A 20,013-nucleotide genomic window follows, 5' to 3' on the forward strand; every position below is an offset into this window, starting at 1 on the left:
GGAAGGGAAATAACAAAATGCTGGAAGAAGTACAAAAGATAACTCATTGCAACAATGATACCCACTGGACACTATGTTGGAAATGAACTTTGCAACTTCGCGGTGGGGGGAGTGGGGAGAAGGAGGAGGGGAGGGAGGGGATAGTGAGAGAACAACAATGGGGTAGGTAACAATGTTCAACAAGAAACGTACCTTACTCATATAAATGTAACCACTCTGTACAGCATCTTTACAATAATTTTTTTAAAAGGGACTGGCAAGACTCTTTCTCACAAGAGAAGAAGTGCTAGCTATTGTGTCTGATGACCTTTTATAACCTACAAGGTTTAGGAGGCACAGACCCTGGTGTGAACATGTGGCCCAGGGAGGGAGCTCATTATGGCAGGCTAGTATTTATGGCTGCTGCCCAAGTGGTAGATAAGGGGTCTTGACCTGAAGGCCACTCTAAGGGAATCTTATTGCCTTATATGGTTGTAAATGCCCCAACGGGGTGCCATCTTCAGGTAAAGTAGGGTAGAGGCCAATTATTTACTGCCTTTGCCAAATGGGTCTAGTGTTGCCTAGGGAAGGAGCATGCTAAGCTATGTGAGAGGAGGCTATTGGGCTAATAGAAGCCTTACATAGCCTAAGCAGGAAGTCAGTGAGACTCTTATCTCCAATTAACCACCAAAGAGCCAAATGTGGAGCTGTCACATGCGGAGTAAAGTGCTAGCCTTAAGCACAAAAGCTGGAGGACAGCACCAGGCCCTGAGTTCAAGCCTCAGGCCTGGCAAAAAAATTAATTAAATAAATAAATAAAATTTAAAAATTAATAGCACACTACATGGTATGCTTAATTAATACATGTGCTCAAGCAGTATTACTTACTATTAAAATCACCATCATTTGGGCATTTACTGCCATCAAAACTGAGTTCCTGCTTCCACTCCATGGTATCTCTGGGAGGTTGTCAGAAAGTTGAGTACAAGCTATGGCAGATGGTATATTATCTTCATTATCGATATTGTTTTTCTCTTGATAAGTATGTGCAGTGGAGAATTAGGAGAAAAGAAACTAAAAAAGAAAATGATGGGTCAAACATGGTGGTAAATGCTTATAATCCCAGCCCTTGAGAGGGTAAGACAGGAGGATTAAGAATTTGACGCCAGTTGAGTTTGGCTACCTAAGGTAATTCCTCCCTCCCTCCCCCTCACTCCCTCTCCCTTTCTCTCTCTGTCTCTGTCTGTCTGTCTGTCTCTCTCTCTCTCTCTCCTTCCCTCCTTCCCACCCTCCCCCCTAAGTAGACCCAGGTAAGCTCCAGACAATCTTCTCCATTCTTATTTATGACAACGTGGCTACAGTGACTATGTTCATGACTTTATGGTCTATGCTCTAACTGGCCACCTGGTCTCCAGATTTTACTGCCTGCCTCCATTATTCAGCAATATCTTCAGCCAGCAGGAGCTGAGCTCTGTTCCAGGAGGCTGAAAAGGAGCTGTTGGCATTTCATTAAGAAGCTGGCAACCTTTCCTGAATCAGAATTAGATCTCTGTCCAGGACAATGTAGTGCTGCCTGAGGAGTTTTATAAACTCAGCTAAAAAATAAGGGATTCTAGGCATGGCCTACCTATCCATTTAGAGTGCTCTAAAGGTATCCATAAGAATTTTTCTGAAAATATTCATACCCAGTAGGAAGTTAGGTCCAGCCCCAAATATAGATGAGCCAGCCTGAAACTCTCAGTCACTATTCTTTGAAATCAGAGTGCAAGGAACTGCAAAATTATTAGCAACTTTTGTCTGTGTCTCAGGGATTAATTTCTATTAGATCAGTTAGACAGATGATCCCTTGGGTCTTGAGAATATGAGACACAGGACAGAGAATGGAGAAAGTATAGACTGTGATAAAAGCACAGATGATTAAGGGAGGACAAACAGTTTAAAAAGCTTCTAATAAGTGAGCATTTGCCTTGTGCTTGGCATTTTAGATACATGAACTCTTTTAGTACTCCCAGCAATCGCAGAAGACAAAGCTAAAGAACATTACTAGGTGATGGTGGCTCATGCCTATAATCCTAGCTACTCAGGAGACTGCTGTATGAGTATGGAGATTTGGGCAGGCAATTCTGTGAGACTTATCTCCAACTAAGTACCTGTTAGAATAAATTAGACTTTGCCAGAAAGCTACGCAGACATCAGGTACAAAGAGCAAAGAACAAAAAGGACTGGCAAGGCAAGATCCCCTTCTTACAAGAGAGGAGTGAGAAGTGCCAGCTGTTGTCTGAGGTGACCTATATAACCTACTGAGGTGAGGAGGGGCTAGAAGGCAGAGACCCCAGTGTGAACGTGTAACCAGGGGCTTCATCATGGCAGACTAGGATTTATGGCTGCTATTCAAGTAGTAGATAAGGGGTCCTGCAGCTGCCCAGACCTGAAGGTCACTGTAAGGGACTCTTGCTGACTTATATGGTGGCAGCTGCCCCAGAGGAGTGCCATCCCAAGGTAAAGGTGGTTAGAGGGTGATTATTTACTGCCTTTACTACATGGTCCTAGTGTTGCCTAGGAAAGGAGCATGCCAAGCCGTGGAAGGAGGAAGTACCATGCGAAGCTATAGGAAAGGAGTTCATTGGGCTAACCCAAATTAGGAAGTAGAGCTCTGGCTCAAGTGATAGAACAGTAGCACTAGCCTTGAGCACAAAAACCCAGGGACACAGCCCAGGCCCAGAATTTAAGCCCCAGGACCTACACAAAAACAAAAAAAAAAAAACAGAAATATCCATTAAACTTAGTAACTTGCCCAGAATTGCACAGCTGGTGCTAAGATACACACAAATGCTTTCAACCTCACCACATACTAGTGGATATAGAGCAGGCTGATTAAGTCCAGAGTCTGAGGTCACAGTTTCAAGAGCTGGAGGAATCCTAGGAGAGGAGAACAAACTTGTCCTGTTTATCTCTCAGAAGGGCTGGATGTTGCCCTACGCCAACATTCCCTCTCCTGGCCATGGTCAGACTGTCCTTGAACAAAGGGTCAAAGGCTATAAAAGTAGAACTGGTCTTCCATTGCCAGAAGTAGGACTTTTTGTCCCATGTCCTTTAAGAGGAAGGACTCTGGAACCACTTGGGTGCCTCAGACTGAGTTTTAGTGTCCCTTTTACCCTCTGGAGGACTCTCTTCCTGGAATTGGCTTCAGGATTTCTTCACCAGACTTGCTTTCTTTCCTCAACTATGAGATCTCCTCTTGGTTGAGAGGTCTTTGGCTCAGGCCTTGAAATATACAGACAGTAGAATTTAGAAGAGAAAGGAAAGAAAACCAAAAAGAAAGACATCAATACATTATAATAAAACATGGGCACATACTTTTATAAGTTTGGGGTACAGAAGTGTTGATTTGCAAAGCTTCTTACAAATAATGTCAAAAGACAATTGACCAACTGAAAAAGTGATTCATGTACAAGTAATTCATGGGGGAAAATTACACAAGGCTAATATAAGGAAATGAGCATATTCTCAAACTTATTCCTAGTAAAGGAAATACAAAATAAAATTAAGAGTTATGGGCTAAGAATGTTGCTTAGTGGTAGAATGCTTGCCTAGCATGCATGAAGCCCTGAGTTCAATTCCTCAGTACCACATATATGGAAAAATCTGAAAGTGACACTGTGGCTCAAGTGATAGAAACTGGAGAAGGATCTGTTTACCTTTCAACACTTTTTGAATTACTTGGATTAATTTTATCATTGAACTGCATTATGTTGTAATTTTAAAATACAAAAATGATTCATATTTCAAACATAACAGTGATACAAACCATATTCTTGTGATCTATGTAGGATGCATTGTTCTGACCTTAGAGAGCAAGGATTAGCAAGGATTAGAGCAAGGATTGGGATGTGAATAATGTTTATGGATTTCTCTGAACAGATATTTTTCAAGGTATATCCTCATCCCTTCTAAGCGTTGAGAGAGGTAATACTTTATTTTTTGTATCTTGGGAATAAGTAAAGAATGCTAAGCGTCGTGGAAAGGAGAGAAGAAGGCAGATCAACAGCTGTTATCATTGCTTCTCACAATAAAGCCCATAGATTATTGCCTTGATTGTCATTCTGATGGTGCCTCCCGAACCAGTCTTTGTGCCACTCAAGCATTATCCCAGGTAACATGTGTTCTTGTTCTCCCCTAGCTGGCTATACCGGATTCTACCTTCAGTTACTCACAAACCCTTTGAGTCCATTGATCAAGGCCATCTCACTAGCAACTGGGATGAAATTGAACCTGATCCTAACCAGGTAACCTAGACTTGTGAATTAGAAAATACTATATATCTAAAGTCTGAAATAAAAATGTTTAAATTGGCGCCAGACTTTTTGGAAAATTAGACTACTTTTCAAAAAATTGATGCAAATATGTCTATTGGGGCTCAAGTTTAGCTGGAAAATTCAAAGTTGATTAATTTGATTGATTGAATGAATGATTTTGTGTGTGTGTGTGTGTGTGTGTGTGTGTGTGTGTGTGTGTGTGTGTGAAATCCTGTATTGTTTCTAGCTAGTAGACAAGCACAATAGTGTTTCATACTTAATAGGAGTGTCCAGGTAAATCGATAGACTAGAAATGATATAGGCTGAACATAAGCTTTTTGTTTTGTTGTTATTAACCTAAACATAACCAAAGAATGTAGAAAACACTTTCAATACCTGCTAGCTCTAATGACAAGCCTCTGAAATCTAGTATGGAAAAGAGTGAAAGTCTATTTGTTTGAGAAGTCTGTGGTAACAGATTGGTGCTGCATTAGCTTTATACTCAGTTCTATTCTTTAACCAGAAGTTTCCTCCTTTTGATCTAGTGATGTGTGGGCTTTTCCTCTGGGTATCCTTATTTTTTATATACTCTGTGAGAGAGACCCAGTACTATAATGGAGCTCTCTGCTAAAATCTCTGAGAAAAAAACACCTTGGCTTGCATCCCTGGCCCCTTTACTTATCAGCTGCATCACTGAGACATAATGTTTCACTTACAAAATATGGTAACATCACTGGCCATGCAGTCCACTTATGAACATTACATGAGGGAGCAGACATGAACATACTTTATACAGTGCCTGGCACCCAGCAGGCAAAGAATCATGATTCTGATACAACCGTCTTGATATATACATGTAAAGGCAGTAGTGATACCTACAAATCTCAAAGTTTAATCACGCAGTGGTGGCTCTCATCTGTACTCTTGGCTACTCTGGAGGCTGAGATCTCAGGATCAAGGTTAAAATCCAGCTCAGGCAGAAAAATCCACGAGACTCTTATCTCCAGTTAACTAGCCAACTCGCCAAATAAAACCTGAAGTAGATGTGCAGCGCAAGTGGTGAAGCACCAGCCTTGAGCAAAAAAAGGCAAACAAGCACAGAGAACTGGAGGGCCTAAGTTCGATCCCCATTACAGGCAAAAAAAAAATCTCAGAATTTATATACAGGTAATTTTCGTTTTTTATTTGACATTACTTTTCCTTCTATCCCTCTCTCTCCTTAGCCCAAGGAATTGTATTGCTTCTCCTATGCTTACCAACATATTTTGTCTATGTCTGCAAAATTTTCATACATCTCCTTCCCTTAAATGCTTAGACTTCTTGTAAAACAAAAGCTAGAATAACTGGCAGTGCCAGAATAACTGGCAGTCACCTTTGGCTTCCTGCCTGGTTCTATCTCTTCCTTTAATTACAGAAATCTCAGAGGACTAAGTACAGCTTGAATGCTACATGCCCATTTCCAACAGGGACAAAGCACACCGAGTGAAAAAAAATGAATTAGCGTCACAGCCATTTCGAAACCTAGAGTGATCCTTTAACTTATGTGAAGTTCAATGTGCTGCAGAAGTTGTCTCCTGCCCCTACCTACCTATATTATTGCATTGGACCATGTTGACCAAAAGGTGGCCCCGGCTCCCATCAAACCCCTCCCCCAGACTCAGTCCCCACACAAAAGCACGTGAAGCCACCTCCTGTCCTCTTCCTCTTCAGCAGGCCAGTGCCTTTGTGAGGAACAAAACTTTTTGTAACAACTTGCACGACAAATTCAGCCACCCTGACTTCACCTTGTCCTGTAGCGTCACACTCCTACCTCGCTCACGCTCTAGGGGTGAGCCCTACAACTGGCAGAACACTCTACGTTCATTATTGATCCCCTTATTCATCTGATTAAGGGCTACATGGCCTCAGCTCATTCTCAGAGAACCTAAGTCTGAAGTGGGTTATGTAAATGCAATGAAACCATGAACGGGGAGAGAAGGCTGTGTGAATTAATTAATGTGGAGTGAATTGAGGGTGGGTCATAAGGGAGTAACTGCCCCCCCCCAGCCAAAGCCTAGGGAGATCCAAATGTGCACATACCCATTTTCACAGGTCACCAGGGAAGGAACTTCACTGGGGAACAAAGGACAAAAGTGGGGTTTTGTTGTTGTTGTTGTTGATGATGATTGTGTTGATTGTGTTTTTGAGCCAGTACTGGGTCTTAAACTCAGGACCTGATCCATATCCCTTAGCTTTTATGCTCAAGGAGAGCACTCTGCCACTTGAGCCATGCCTCCACTTTCTGTCTTTTGCTGGTTAAATGGAGATAAGAGTCTCATAGATTTTTCAGTCCAGGCTGGTTTCAAAACATGATGCTCAGATCTCAGACTCCTGAGTAGTTAGGAGGACAGGTGTGCATTAGCACTAACCTGAATGTTAAGTATGGCTTCCTTTCAAAGGTGATCTTACAGTGCAGACAATGTCTTCTAAGTAACCTCGGGGAGCTACCCACGGAAAACAGAAAAAGAGACTGTATGGTATGATGATGATGTTTAGTCTCTCTTCTCGTGTCTATTCATTATTGGTTATCTGGTAATATTCCTTGGAAGGAAGTTTGAAACAGTTCCATCATTTTTAAAAACAGTTTTTTAAGTTATTATTATAAAAATGAGGTACAGAAGGGTTGCAATTTCATAAGTCAGTAAAGAGTACATTTTTTTGTGTGTGGAGAGTGTCACCCCTTCCCTTGCTCTCTTCCAGTTTTTCCCTCCCATCCCCGCTCCAAAGTTGTATAATTCACTTTCAACATAATGTCTACTGAGTAAAATCCATTTCTTTTGAAAAACATTTTCTTAGTCTAAGGGAACTTCAAAAAGAACCCTGTGATTTGGGGAGAACTGTGAAAAAAATTGGACAGTTCTGCATTCTAAAGTTTCTTCAGCTTGGCAGGTCAAAGACTTACATCTCATATTGGCATCTAGAATTACATCTCACATTCTCCTATTTCTCTCTTAAAGTTGCAATAGCCATACTGCTGTTTTTTATTTTATTTTTTATTTTTTTTGTTGGTTGTGGGGCTTGAACTCTGGGCCTAGGCACTGTCCCTCAGTTTTTCAGTTCAAGGCTAGTGCTCTACCACTTAAGCTACAGCACCACTTCCAATTTTCTGGTGGTTATTTGGAGATAAGAGTTTCACAGACTTTCCTGCCCAGGCTGGCTTTGAACCGTGATCCTCAGATCGCAGCCTCCTGAGTAGCTAGGATTACAGGCGTGAGCCACCAGTGCCTGGTGGTTTGTTTTTATTTTTAAAGACTGTCTAATTACAGAACTCTATCTTCTACTGGAAAAGAGGGGGGAAATGGTTGCCTGTACTTCTGTAGGATTCCCGGGCAGCTAAAAGTCAAGTTAGCAATCACTACAGACTGGTTTGGAGGCTGAATAGTGTATGTAGAGCACTTTAAGTCTTCTTGGTTTTTCCTCAGATGGCACACAGAATCTTCAATTATGTTTCTAATGTTTCCCTCAAGCAAAGCCAGATCTCATATTAAACATAGGAACAAAATGGTTATAAAATCAGAAGATAAGATAAAATTAAGCACAAACCAAATTATCTCTGAAAATCCCTCTGATCACCTCTAAAGTATAGGACATATGGTTTTGTGTGTGCTATCCAATATGATAATTCTTATATATACTAAATGTGAGAGTCACTGAGCTAGACTAAATGAAGGATTACAGGAAAGTCAGGAGACAGAAGTTTCAATCGTGTCTCCTTTAAAATAGAAATCCAATCCCTAGTGGCGATGGGGTATGTTAGGGCTCCAGTGCCTCTGCCTGTTCATGTGGTTTACGGCTGTCCCCTCAGCCTTCATGGGTTTGTTAGTACAGGCAACAGTGGGATCATCTTCTCTATTTATCTGGAGTGGGGATTAGGCTTAAACCTAACCTTTAGGGAAAATAAATGATGTAGTTCTACTGGGAGTGTGATATATAATCTGATCAGAAACATATTTTTACTACCTATCATTATTTCTATTTCCTTGGCTATTGTTGATGCATTTTATTTATCACAAACACATTCTTTTTGAAGGGCTATATCCAGGTACAGGTGGCACACCCACAAAAGCTGTAGAACCGCAACTCTAAAGACCAAGAGATTTCTGAAATAAAAGTGTTAATTGAGCCATTACAGATGCTAACCAGAAAAAGAAAGGATAGGTCCTGGATCAGGTTCCTGAAAAACCTCAAGAAACAAACCTGGGGAGAAGTTGGTAAATGTCTGCTAAGCCAGTTTGGAGAGGGAAAGCACTGTGTCCTAAACACTGGCTACAGTTCAGGCGTGAGAGGATGACACTGAGCAAGAGAGCTTTGGGATAGGAGGGCAGTCCAGAAGGAGAACCACAGTTACTGTGAGATCATTTGAGATTATTTGTCCCGCCCCAAATATGCAAACAGGGTATAGGGACCCCTGTGGTCACTGTGATGGGATTTAGGTCAAGGTTTCAATAAAAAATAATTTTTTGTTGATTCCCCCTACCCTTAGATGTTAACTCCTGGGTCTTACCAACTATGCTCTTTGTCATTAATTGGGACACTTCAGATTGTTTTCTTTTATTAAAGCTATTCCAACAGAAACTTTCTGCTTTCTTCCCTCCCCCTCCTTCCTTCCTTCCTTCTTCCTTCCTTCCTTCCCTCCTTCCTTCCTTCTCCTCCTCCTCCTCTTCCTCCTCCTTCTTCTTCCTCTTCTTCCTCTTTCTCTGTCTCTCTCTCTCTTTCTGTGATCATATCTCACTATGTAGCCCATATTTCTGGCTCTACCTCCTGAGTTCTGGGATCACAGATAGGGACCACCAGTTCCATCCATCCTTCTCTGATTAATATAAATAATGCATACTTAATAAAAAGTCAAATGATGGAGAAATTAATAAAGTAGAATACAGAAACCTCCCATCCTATGTGGGGATTATGGGAATCACAACTGTATATGTTAATTCAAAACAGGCATATTTTGAAGAAGAATATTACCAGCACTTAGGGTAAAAGTCCCAGCTCCAGGAGTGCTAACAAAGTAGTCCAGGCCAATTCTTCTGATATCAGTTAAAGAAATTAGTGTTGAAGTCAGAGAAGGAAAAAAAATCTACTTGAATGCTGAAAGAATACATAAAGTTATCTTGTGACCCCCCAAGTCCATCTTTGGAGAACTGACAGGAGCTTCTAGATTATAGATGGAAGTTAGGTAAGAAGCATGCTTATTTAAGTAGTTTTGATCAGACTGTGGCCTTGTTGATCATTGTGTCAGGATTTTTTTCAGGGAAGGACTTGTCAAGTTTAAAAAAAAGTCTTTGCTACCTGATGTGTGTTGGCGGGGGATGGTGTTAGATTCGATTCTTGTCACAAGATGTTTATTGATCGGTTCTTTTGTTCCCAGAATCCAAGGTGGCTGCAGGAAAGAAGGGAAGAAATTCAGGAAGGAGAAGTTAAAGAGGCAAAAATAGAAACTATTTTTAAGGGGGACAAAATGGAGTCATTCAGGCCTTGACCAATGTGTCCTTCTTCAAAAAGTTCCTGGCACTGAGTTAAAAAAAAAAAAAAGTTTGTGTTAGTAGAGAGTCATCAACATACCGTATCAAAATTTTCTGCTTGGTTTTTCATAGGCCCTCAATCCATTTGTTACCCCTCTACCCATTACCATATTTTTCATTTCTATATTTTCCATTCTCACAGTACATTTATCCCTGAATATGTCACTGTTCTCTTGTTTTGATTTCCTTACACAATTTCAAAATGACAGTGACAATGATTTTCTTCTCCAGTATCTCTACTGCTCATTTGTGAGTCTATGGTCATATACACTGTGAGAACTGTGTCTCAGAACTCCAAAGTGCCTCCCAAACATCATCCTCCTAATGACCTCTGACCTGTGTCACCTGCCATCTGCTACCCAGGCCTTGCGATACACACCCTAGCTGATCTTACAAAAGTCTATCCTTTTGTCTCTTCATTTACTTCCTCTTGACAAGTTAATATCTCTTTCCAATTTTATCCTTCATTAATTAACCATATCATTATGCATTCATCACTCCCCGCACATAGTGTAACCTCTTCCAAATACGTACTCCAGGCTCTCACTGAGAAAATCTGATAAAACTATATTTAGGTATTTGCTTGACAGTTCTTCCCAGCTAAAGCCTATATGGTAAGTAAGTATTCACCAGTCAAAGTCCAAATTCAGTACTTCAACAGCTTCACTAACTACCAACTTTATACATTTCTGGGAATTTGAAGACCTGTGAATCGACTAATAGCACTTGCTTTCGAAATGTGTCCATTTTGAAATGGACACATCTGTCACAGGCTTATAGACAGCTGTCTTCCTTCTGTCCATTCTTTGTAGTCTAACTTCTTTTTATCTGAACACTGGTCATATTCAATTAGGGCCCATCCTAAGGACCTCATTTTTACTTAATCATTAGTCACATTCTGAATGCAGGGCTTCAGACTTCAACATAAGAAAACGCAGGGTGGGACACAGCCAACCCTAATACTCTCCTTTCCTGCTTCTTCCTCTTCGTTCAAAGAACAGCTAGTGATCCCTATGATGGTCAGATTCTCTTTGCCTCTGAGAGAGAGGGATAGTTGATGAGAAATACCCAAATCCCCACCTGTCATGTAAACAGTAAGTTTTGTAAATCTTTACCCTGGTTTCAGAACCCTCACTGGACCTGGCAGGTTAATATGTCTCAACTCCACAGATTCTTATTGTACCACCATGGTCCATCCTGTGTTTCCTCCTGACAACATCGTTTCATACATACAGAATCAATTCCTTAGTCTCATTTAAAAAAAAATTCTCGCCCTCCTTCTACATGGAATTAGGTGCCAAAATCATAGAATAGTGATTCTTAAAGCATACCTAAGAGTTACCACAAGGGTAGATTCCTCAGCCTGGCTATCTGGAGACTCACTCAGCTAAATCTGAAGCAAAACTCAAGAATCTTTCTAGCTGATTGCCATGTAGGTTGGACCAAACTTTAAGAAATACTGGCTAGGAGCTGGTGGCTCACGCCTGTAATCCTAGCTACTCAAGAGGCTGAGATCTGAGGATCACGGTTCAAAGCCAGCCCAGGCAGGAAAGACCGTGAGACTCCTATCTCCAATAAACCACTAGTAAACTGGAAGTGGCGCTATAACTCAAGTGGTAGAGCGCTCTCCTTATGCTGAAGAGCTGAGGGACAGCACCCAGGCCCAGAATTCAAGCCCCATGACTGACAAAAAAAATAAAATAAAAAATAAAAAAAGAAATACTGTTACAGTTCGCTTCTACTATTTCTTGTTCTTTCTTCCTTTTCTTGACTCTATCTAGTACAGATTCCACTTTCCTGAACAATTTATAATAGCCTTCTAAGTAACCCATATGCCTTCCTGGACCCTTTCTCACACCCTACCCCCTGATTCATACCAAATTATCATCTCACAATTCTTAAGCCAGGTGTGGTGATAAGTGTCTCTCATACCAGAACTGGGAAGGCTAAGCCAGGGGAGATTGTAATTTCAAGGTCATCCTGAACTGTATTATAGCAAGACTCCCCCCCCCCCAGATAAAAATAATCTTTAAATCACATCCATACACTCAAGCACAGGATCCCAAAATAGGAGAACAAGAGCCCTGATTTATTGTCATGGGCTTTCATACTACTTCCCTATGCGCCCCCTTACCTGCTAGTCACAATACCACCATCACCATTCCAGGACAGCACCATAAACTTTCCTTTTTACTGTTTTGTACTTTTTCATCAGTCTGGATTTTCTCTTCTTTAACCAAAAATAACTGCCCAGCAAAATCCTTCCCCCATTCCATTATTTAAAGAATCACTTAAAATACTATTTTCCTTATTGAACTCAGTGTTCCTCAGGACACTAGAATAGGATCTAGTCTCCATCATCTCCATCTGATCTGTAGCACCCAGCAAACATCTTCTTCCAAATAGTAAAAATGCAAGCATTTGTTGAATTTACTCCCTGAAACGTGGATCTTGGATCTTGTCCTCTTATAAGTAGACTAGATTGCATTTCCCTGAATGCATTCAGGGTGTTTGCCAGCATCACAGTGCACATTACTCTGTGAAACCCTTTGGACAGCTTGCTGGATCCTTTGTATAGTACACTGTTCATCTCTATCAACTTCCATTTTACTCCTTGGAAAGGTATTGGAGCTGTCTGCAAACTGGATTATTTCATTGCTTGAATCTATTTTCCATGTACAAGAATGTCAACTAGGCCCTGAGCCAGGACTTGCTCCTGAGGGAATACTCCTGTTTACATTGCTGTTCCAAAGTCATTTCCACTATCTGTGTCCTTATTTTCGTATTGGGAAGTCTACACACCTCCTGGGGATTCTGTAATGGGCTCCCTAAAGGCAAAGATGGTGTTATATTTACCTCCAGCACCTAGTACAAAATCTGGCACACAGCTAGACATTAAGTGAATATTACATGACGAGTTTTTCTTCCTTCCCTCTTTTTTTCCTTCCTTCCTTCCTTCCCTCTTTCCTTTTTTCCTTCCTTCCTTCCTTCCTCCTTCATTATTTTTTAGTGACACTTGGATTTGAACTCAGGGCCTTACACTTGCTAAGCAGGCTCATCACCATAGAGACCCCCTCCCATGACTTCATCTAATCCTAATTATTTTTCCCCAAGGTTCTAATCCAGCTGTCACTGACATATGAACTTGGGAGTTGGTTTTCCAATACATAAACTGTTTTGTTTTTTTTTTTTAACTCAGGGCCTGTGCTCTGTCCCTGAGCTCTTTTACTCAAGGCTAGTGTTCTACCACTTTGAGCTACAGTTTCTACTTGCAGTTTTTAAGTGGTTAATTGTAGATAAGGATCTCTTGGCCTCTCCTGCCTGGGCTGTCTTCAAACCATGACCTCATATCTCAGCCTCCTGAGTAGCTAGGCTTACAGGCATAAGCCATCAGTGCCTGGCTCAATACATGAACTTTTTTTGTAAATAAGTTTTTTATTGTGAGAATACTGTACAGAGGGGTTACAGTTACATGAGCAAGGTAATGAGTACATTCCTTATCCAGCATTGTTGGCTCCTTCTTTGTTTTTCCCCTACCATCCACCCCCCACACCTAAATTGTAAAGTTCGTTTTTCAACATAGCGTCTTGTACATCTCATTGTTGCAATGGGTTAACCTGCCTTATTTAAACAATTTGTTTTTTTCCCTTCCCCTCCCCAAATTATACCAACATCAAATACAGTGAAAACAGGGGTTATACTGCGGGGGAGGGACATACAAAGCAACAAAAAAAAATACATGAACTTTTAAGATACACTTTTGCTATAGTTTGGATGAAGGTCTCCCAAAGATCTGTGTGTTTAAGAATTGTTCCTATCAGGCTCCAGTGGCTCATGCCTGTAATCCTAGTTAAGAGGCTGAAATCTGAGGATCTTGGTTTGAAGCCAGCCTGGGCTGAAAAGTCCTCTTGAGACTCTTATATCCAATTAACCACTCAAAAACTGGAAGGGGAGATGTGGCTGGAAGTAGAAAGCCCTAGCCTTGAGCAAAAGAGCTCAGGGACAGGGCCCAGGCCTGAGTTCAAGCCCCATAACTGACAAAAAAAAGAGTTGTTTCTTAGGGTGGCGCTATCAGGAAGTGGTAGAACCTTTAGAATGTAGGACTATTGGGAGATCCTTAGGTCTCCAAGGGTATATTCTGAAAGGGAGACTGTAGGGTTCCAGTCTCCTCTTCTCTTTTACCTGCTGGATCATGAGGTGAATAGTTTGCTAACCACTTGCTTCTGTCATGATGTGCCAACCCTCCAGTGACCCAAAGCAATGGGGCTCTTGAGTCTTGGACTGCAACCTCCACAACACTGAGCCAATTTTTTTCTATATAAATAATTTGTTTCAAATATTTCACTAAAAGAATATAAAGTAGACTAGCATAACACTTAAACCACATCACTGGGCAATGAATATATGCGGCGAACGCCTTCTCGGCCAGCGAGGAAGAACGACCACCACACCAGGAGTCTTCTCAGATCACGCTTTATTGGAGAGCCTTTGAATTGATGGGAGAGCTTGAACACGAGAGAGCGTGTACCCAAAGCATGGCTGTTTATATAGGGAGTAGGAACCGTTTTTCCCATTGGTCGTCTGCCTTTCGCCGTCACCAGGTGCCACGGGATTGGCTAGGGACTCTACCTGGCTCGCGCATGCGCAAAGCCCAGGACCCACCGTCCTGCCAAGCACTGCCTAGGGAGTTACCTCAAAACTGCAAGGAAGTGGGCGGCGCCTTCGCGCCGGCTCCCCACAAATATAAAGCCCTTAGATTTACATCCAAGGAAAAGGCTAAATGGAAATCTACATTTTATCCATGATGGCTCATCTTTCTTTTTTTTAAAATTTTATTTTATTTTATTTGTGAACATACTGTGCAGAGGGGTTACAATTACATGGGCAGGATAATGCGTACATTTCTTACCAAGCATTGCAGCCTCCTCCTTTGTTTACCCTTCACATCCCTTCCCAGCCTCCCCCCTCCCCCTGGCTCATCTTTCTTATAGTTTCAAGAACATGTTTAGGAAATCTAAATCAATGTTTATGACTTGGATTCTCTTTATTGGTGCTCTTGTCTGTTACTTCGAAGAACTCCAGTGAATCAATCAAAACCCTGATTAGTTTTCTCCACATAAATTATGCTGCCTATTTTTCTCATATTGCTAGATTTGCTGAATAATTTAGTGAGTCATTGTTTTATTTTTTCACCACTTCATTCCCTTCCTGGACTGAAAGTCATCATTACCAATTCCCCTGCATCTCTCCCAGGTATAGCTGCTAAATAATTCCTTGTCAACATTGTAACCCCTATTTCACTTACTAATTACTTCATTATTCTTGGGTGATGATACTGATGTCTAATGACAAGTCTACCTTTAGCTGGCCAATGGTTGTTAAGAGCAGTCATCTAGCCTCTTTTAATTTATGGCAATTTTCAATGGAATCTCAGTAAATTAAAGAATCTTAGGGATATTGAAAAAGATATTCAAATCATAAGCTCCCAAATCTTCTAACTTTGGCAATATGAAAGCTACTTCTTTCATATTTCCTTTTCATCTCTGAACATGAATTTTGAATCTTGATCATTAAATGTTACTATGAATTCTCTATCTTCCTCCTTTGGTCATGCTAAAGAATTTTTAATTCTAAGTTTGGACATTCAAAGATGCTTTTCGAATTATTTTTTTCACTTCATTCCTAGTAAGTAAAACTTTATTTGGCAGTAGATTCTATAGAATACAACTGCAAAATATGTGGAACAATGATAAAGAGAAATATACAAATCTACAATTCTATTTGGAGATTTCTCTTCTCTCTCAATGGCTGACAGAATGTTACAATGGATCCAGAACATATAGGAAGAACCTTTAGGTTCTGATTTATTTTTTAGAAATAGTCTTTAGACTTTCAGAAACATATGTCAATTTCCTAGCTGTTAGCTGCCATTCTGACTTCCAAATACTCTTGCTTTCTGTTTCTTGTTCTTAGAAATATAAGTAACATTCTCAGGGCCTTGTGTTTATTTTTCCATTAACTCATTCAATAAATGTTTATTAATTCCTACTGTAGTCAAAATATTACCTGAAGCACTACAACTGATGTCATTGTTTTTGAAATATTTAGTAACTAAATTTCATATAGGAGGTGCTACCTAGCAATAGTATTAAGTATGAATAACATAAACTATTAAAGAACTGTAGAAAGCTGAATGTCAGTGGCTCACGCCTGTAATACTAGCTATTCAGGAGGCTGAGATCTAAGAATATCATGGTTCAAAGCCAGACCAGACAAGAAAGACCTCAAGACTCCTATCTCCAGTTAACCACCAGAAAGCTGGAAGTGGCATTGCAGCTCAAAGTGGTAGAGCACTAGCCTTGAGCAAAAAATCTTAAGGATAGCTCCCAGGCCTTGAATTCAAGCCCCACACCAGCAAAAAAAAAAAAAAAAGCTGTAGGATTATGTTATACTGATTGAACTGCCATACAAAATACTACAGACCAGGTGACTTAAATGGCAGAACTTATTTTCTCATAGTTCTGAAGAATCCAAGTCCCAAATCAAGATGCCGGTAGTGCTTGTGTCTAGAAGGACTCTCTTTGGCTTTTAGTGGCAACTTCTCACTGTGTCCTCTCATGGCCTGAATGCATGTGGAAAGAGTGAGACCTCTTAACCTTCTTCTGTGACCACAATTCTATTGGTTTAGAGCCACACATTTATTATTTCATTTAACCTTCATTACCTCCTACCAGTTCTATCTCCAGAACAGTTACATTGGAGGTTAGATCTTCAACATAGGAATCTTGGAGGACACAATTTAGTCCATCCCAAGAACTATATCAATTAGCAAGCGTCCTTTATTTCTGTCAGAAGTCCTCCTATTCTCTATGGTTACTAATAAAGAACAAATACCAGTGAAGATTGTAAGAAAAACAGTCCAGACAAAGAAAAGTTGCTGCCCCAAGTCACCACGCAAATAAGAACAAAAGGCACTAGCAGAAACTAGTAGTTCAGCCTGGGACAGCCCAATGCACTGCTCTTTTAGTATGACCTTCTAGCAGAGTTACTGCTGCACAGTGCATAGATAATTAGGCCGAGCATCTGGCCTTAGCAGGAGATGTTTTTACCTTGTGATCCATGAGCACCATGAGCTCTTTCTTCCTGCTCACCTTATCCTATCCTATCTCCTCAAATCTATCTCTTCACATTTACATCAGGATTCCTGATCTGATCAAATTGGCTTCCTTGTATAGGTACTAAGTTCACCACAACCACCTTTGGGTCATTATTCTTTATGATCCAGGCCCTGTAGAGTCTGAATATAGACCCTACAAACTACTGCCATCAGACCCAACAGACAAATTATTCCTCTCCCTGTACCAGCTGTCATTCAAAGGGAATTGTGCATTGGAGGTTTTCATCATCTGGAATGTGGGCCCTGCTGAGGGCCGACTTTCTCCACCATCACAGATTGCCCTCTCTCTCTCTCTCTCTCTCTCTCTCTCTCTCTCTCTCTCTCTCTCGGCCTGATAGATGCATGCTACAGAAGACCTTGAAAACTCACCATCAGGCCTCTCTTCCCCAGCAGCTCCTCTGGTTCATCTTTCCCACTCACAGAACAATCGTGTCTCCTCTTCTCTCCGGGTGGAACTTTATCTCTATCCCAAATAGGTATTTGAACTTAGGAAGTCCATGGATATTCATGGGTAGCAATTCATTTGATATTGGAGATGCCTTTTTTCTCTCTTTTTTAGTCTTTCTTCTCTTTTATCTTTCATTTTTCATCCCTGATAGTTGTTAGCTTTGTAAGCCTATATAATTTATACATCCCTGCAATTTGGTAATTGACATTGCCCCTGGCCTATCTGGCCTGAGGTGCCACAATTTAGCAGATTGATTGACTGGTTTGTGACTTTGTTGGTTGACTGAGCAGATTCATCTAAGTGATGATGCTTGGTTCACAAATGCACTAATTACAGAATCTTTGAGATGAATGTTCTGGTTCTGAAACTAGCTGCACAGTAAGAGAATGTTTAGAATCCTGATGCCTGGCCCTCCCATCACAGATTCTGAATTAACTTGGTCTTGGTTTCCAAGGCTGTCCAGGTTATTCTCATGGGTAACCAAGGTTAAGAATCTCTGGTTGGAGCTAAAAGGTTGCCAAGGTAACCACCGCTGTGCTTCTTCCATTGGGAAATCTTAAATGATGACTCTTTTTTCAGGCAATTTTCCTGAATATATGAACTCTGCATTGCTGCTATAGAGGACAGCAGCAGGTACTGTCTAGTAGTAAAATCCTACCATTGCTTAAAACTCCACAGTGCCTAGGCTAGGGAATTGGCACCATAGTAGAGCATATGCTGACCATGACATATCTCCAGTATACACATAGTGCTACAATGGTTCCTTCCTGAGGTCAGGAGAGTATCATCTTTCTTTCTTTCTTTCTTTCTTTTTTGGCAGTCATGGGGCTTGAACTCTGGATCTGGGTGCTGTCCCTCGGCTCTTCAGCTCAAGGCTAGCACTCTACCACTTGAGCCACAGCAGCACTTCCAGCTTTTTCTGTTTATGTGGTGCTGAGGAATCGAACCCAGGACATTATGCATGCAAGGCAAGCACTGTACCACTGAGCCACCTTCCCGGGCCCAGGAGAGTATCTTTCTAGGCCTGTATGTCTCCGTGACAGGAGATTTGAGCCCCAAGGGACAACTGAGCACATATGAGGGTGTTTGAATGCTTCTGGCATGTAGTGGGCAGAGGTGAGGGTAGTGCTAAACATATTACAAGGCACAGGACAGCCCTCACAACAAAGCATTATCCAGCATTAAATGTTTAGTAGTGTTGAATGCTAGTGGCTCACGCCTGGAATCCTAGCCATTCAGAAGGCTAAGATCTGAGAATCAAGGTTTGAAGCCAGATACACAAATAGACAAATCTGAAAGACTCTTATCTTCAGTTAGCAAAAGCTGGAAGTGAAGTTGTGGCTCAAATGGTAGAGAGCCAGCCTTGAGCAAAAAAAAGTCAAGTGAGAGGAAGGATCCCTGAGTTCAAGCCCAGAATAAGCAAAAACAAAAAAAAAAAAACATTTAGTAGTGCCAAAGGTTGTGACACCCTTTTGTAGACCCTTCCTCTCAGGTTTTCCCTTCTCCCTCACAGTCCCTAGTGTGTCCTTTCCGAAGTGTGATTATATTAATCTTTCCTTTTGCCTTCTTTCTGAGCAGTCTCAGAATGAGATGTCTTTTGCTTTGTTTTTAAGAAATGCTATCTGACTGCATGTCAGAGATGCAGAACAGTCCCAGCACATTTGCTGCTTTCTGTCCCATCTGCCTGCCCTTCTGAAATAACAGAATGAGTTGAGCCCAGAACCTGGGGGGGGGGGTCAGTGTAGGAGGACGAGGAGAAGGCCCAGCCTGCCTTTACTAGGCACTGTGGCCAATGGAGCCAGCCCTGGGGTGTAGGTCACCCCATGAGATATGACTTGGAACTGCCGGGCATATCAACCACTAGCTTGACTGGGTCAAGCCCACTGCCAGGGTGATTGATAAGTGTTGGGCTGACACTGGGAACAGGGCTTGAACCTGCTAGTTTCTTTCCCTACTTCTTTAGATCAATTCATCATTAAATTAAAGATTATTGTGATTTAAACCAGGCAGCCTGGAGACAGATGCAGGGTTTGGTGAAACAAAGCCTGATCCTGGTCCTGCCTTTACCAAATCCAGTCTCAGCTGGGTGCTTTTCCTCTCTCTTAAAGAAATCATTCAAATCATCAGGGGCTGGAAATCACAGTAGAATCTTCCCCTGCAGTGTCAGTAGCCCACACAGAAAGGCTGGCGTGCTGGAAAGGGAGCCAGTTATAAATAGCATGAAAAGCAGCATCAGTCAAAACTCACTGATGTGCCAGAGTGAAATGTGAAAAGAATCAAATAGCTGCTGAAAGAGGAAGCAATAATGTCTCTTCATTTTTATAATTGAAAGTGCTTAGGAACAAAGGCAATGTATACCCATGTAGATTAAAATACACACATACACACATGCACACACAACACATGCACATGCACACCAACAGAGCCCCTTTAAGGAAATGATAGATAATCATTAACTCTACAATAACAAAATCACAGTAGTCAAGAGTCTCACAGAGAGAGCAACTGTCCTTTTTTTCTCCCAGGTAATTGATGCTATTTCTTTAGAAAGCC

At 41.3% G+C, this 20,013-nt stretch overlaps 1 protein-coding gene across 1 annotated transcript in view; it reads left to right on the top strand.

Annotated features, from left to right (window-relative positions):
- Hgd (homogentisate 1,2-dioxygenase) overlaps positions 1–20,013 on the top strand; it is a 47,856-nt gene that overhangs the window by 9,007 nt on the left and 18,836 nt on the right. Inside the window, exon 4 of the mRNA XM_013019380.1 lies at positions 4,160–4,265. Coding sequence (XP_012874834.1) covers positions 4,160–4,265 — 106 coding nt within the window. The remainder of the gene's footprint in view (positions 1–4,159; positions 4,266–20,013) is intronic.

Source organism: Dipodomys ordii, unplaced genomic scaffold (assembly GCF_000151885.1).
Source record: "Dipodomys ordii isolate 6190 unplaced genomic scaffold, Dord_2.0 Scaffold45, whole genome shotgun sequence".
Classification (NCBI taxonomy): domain Eukaryota; kingdom Metazoa; phylum Chordata; class Mammalia; order Rodentia; family Heteromyidae; genus Dipodomys; species Dipodomys ordii.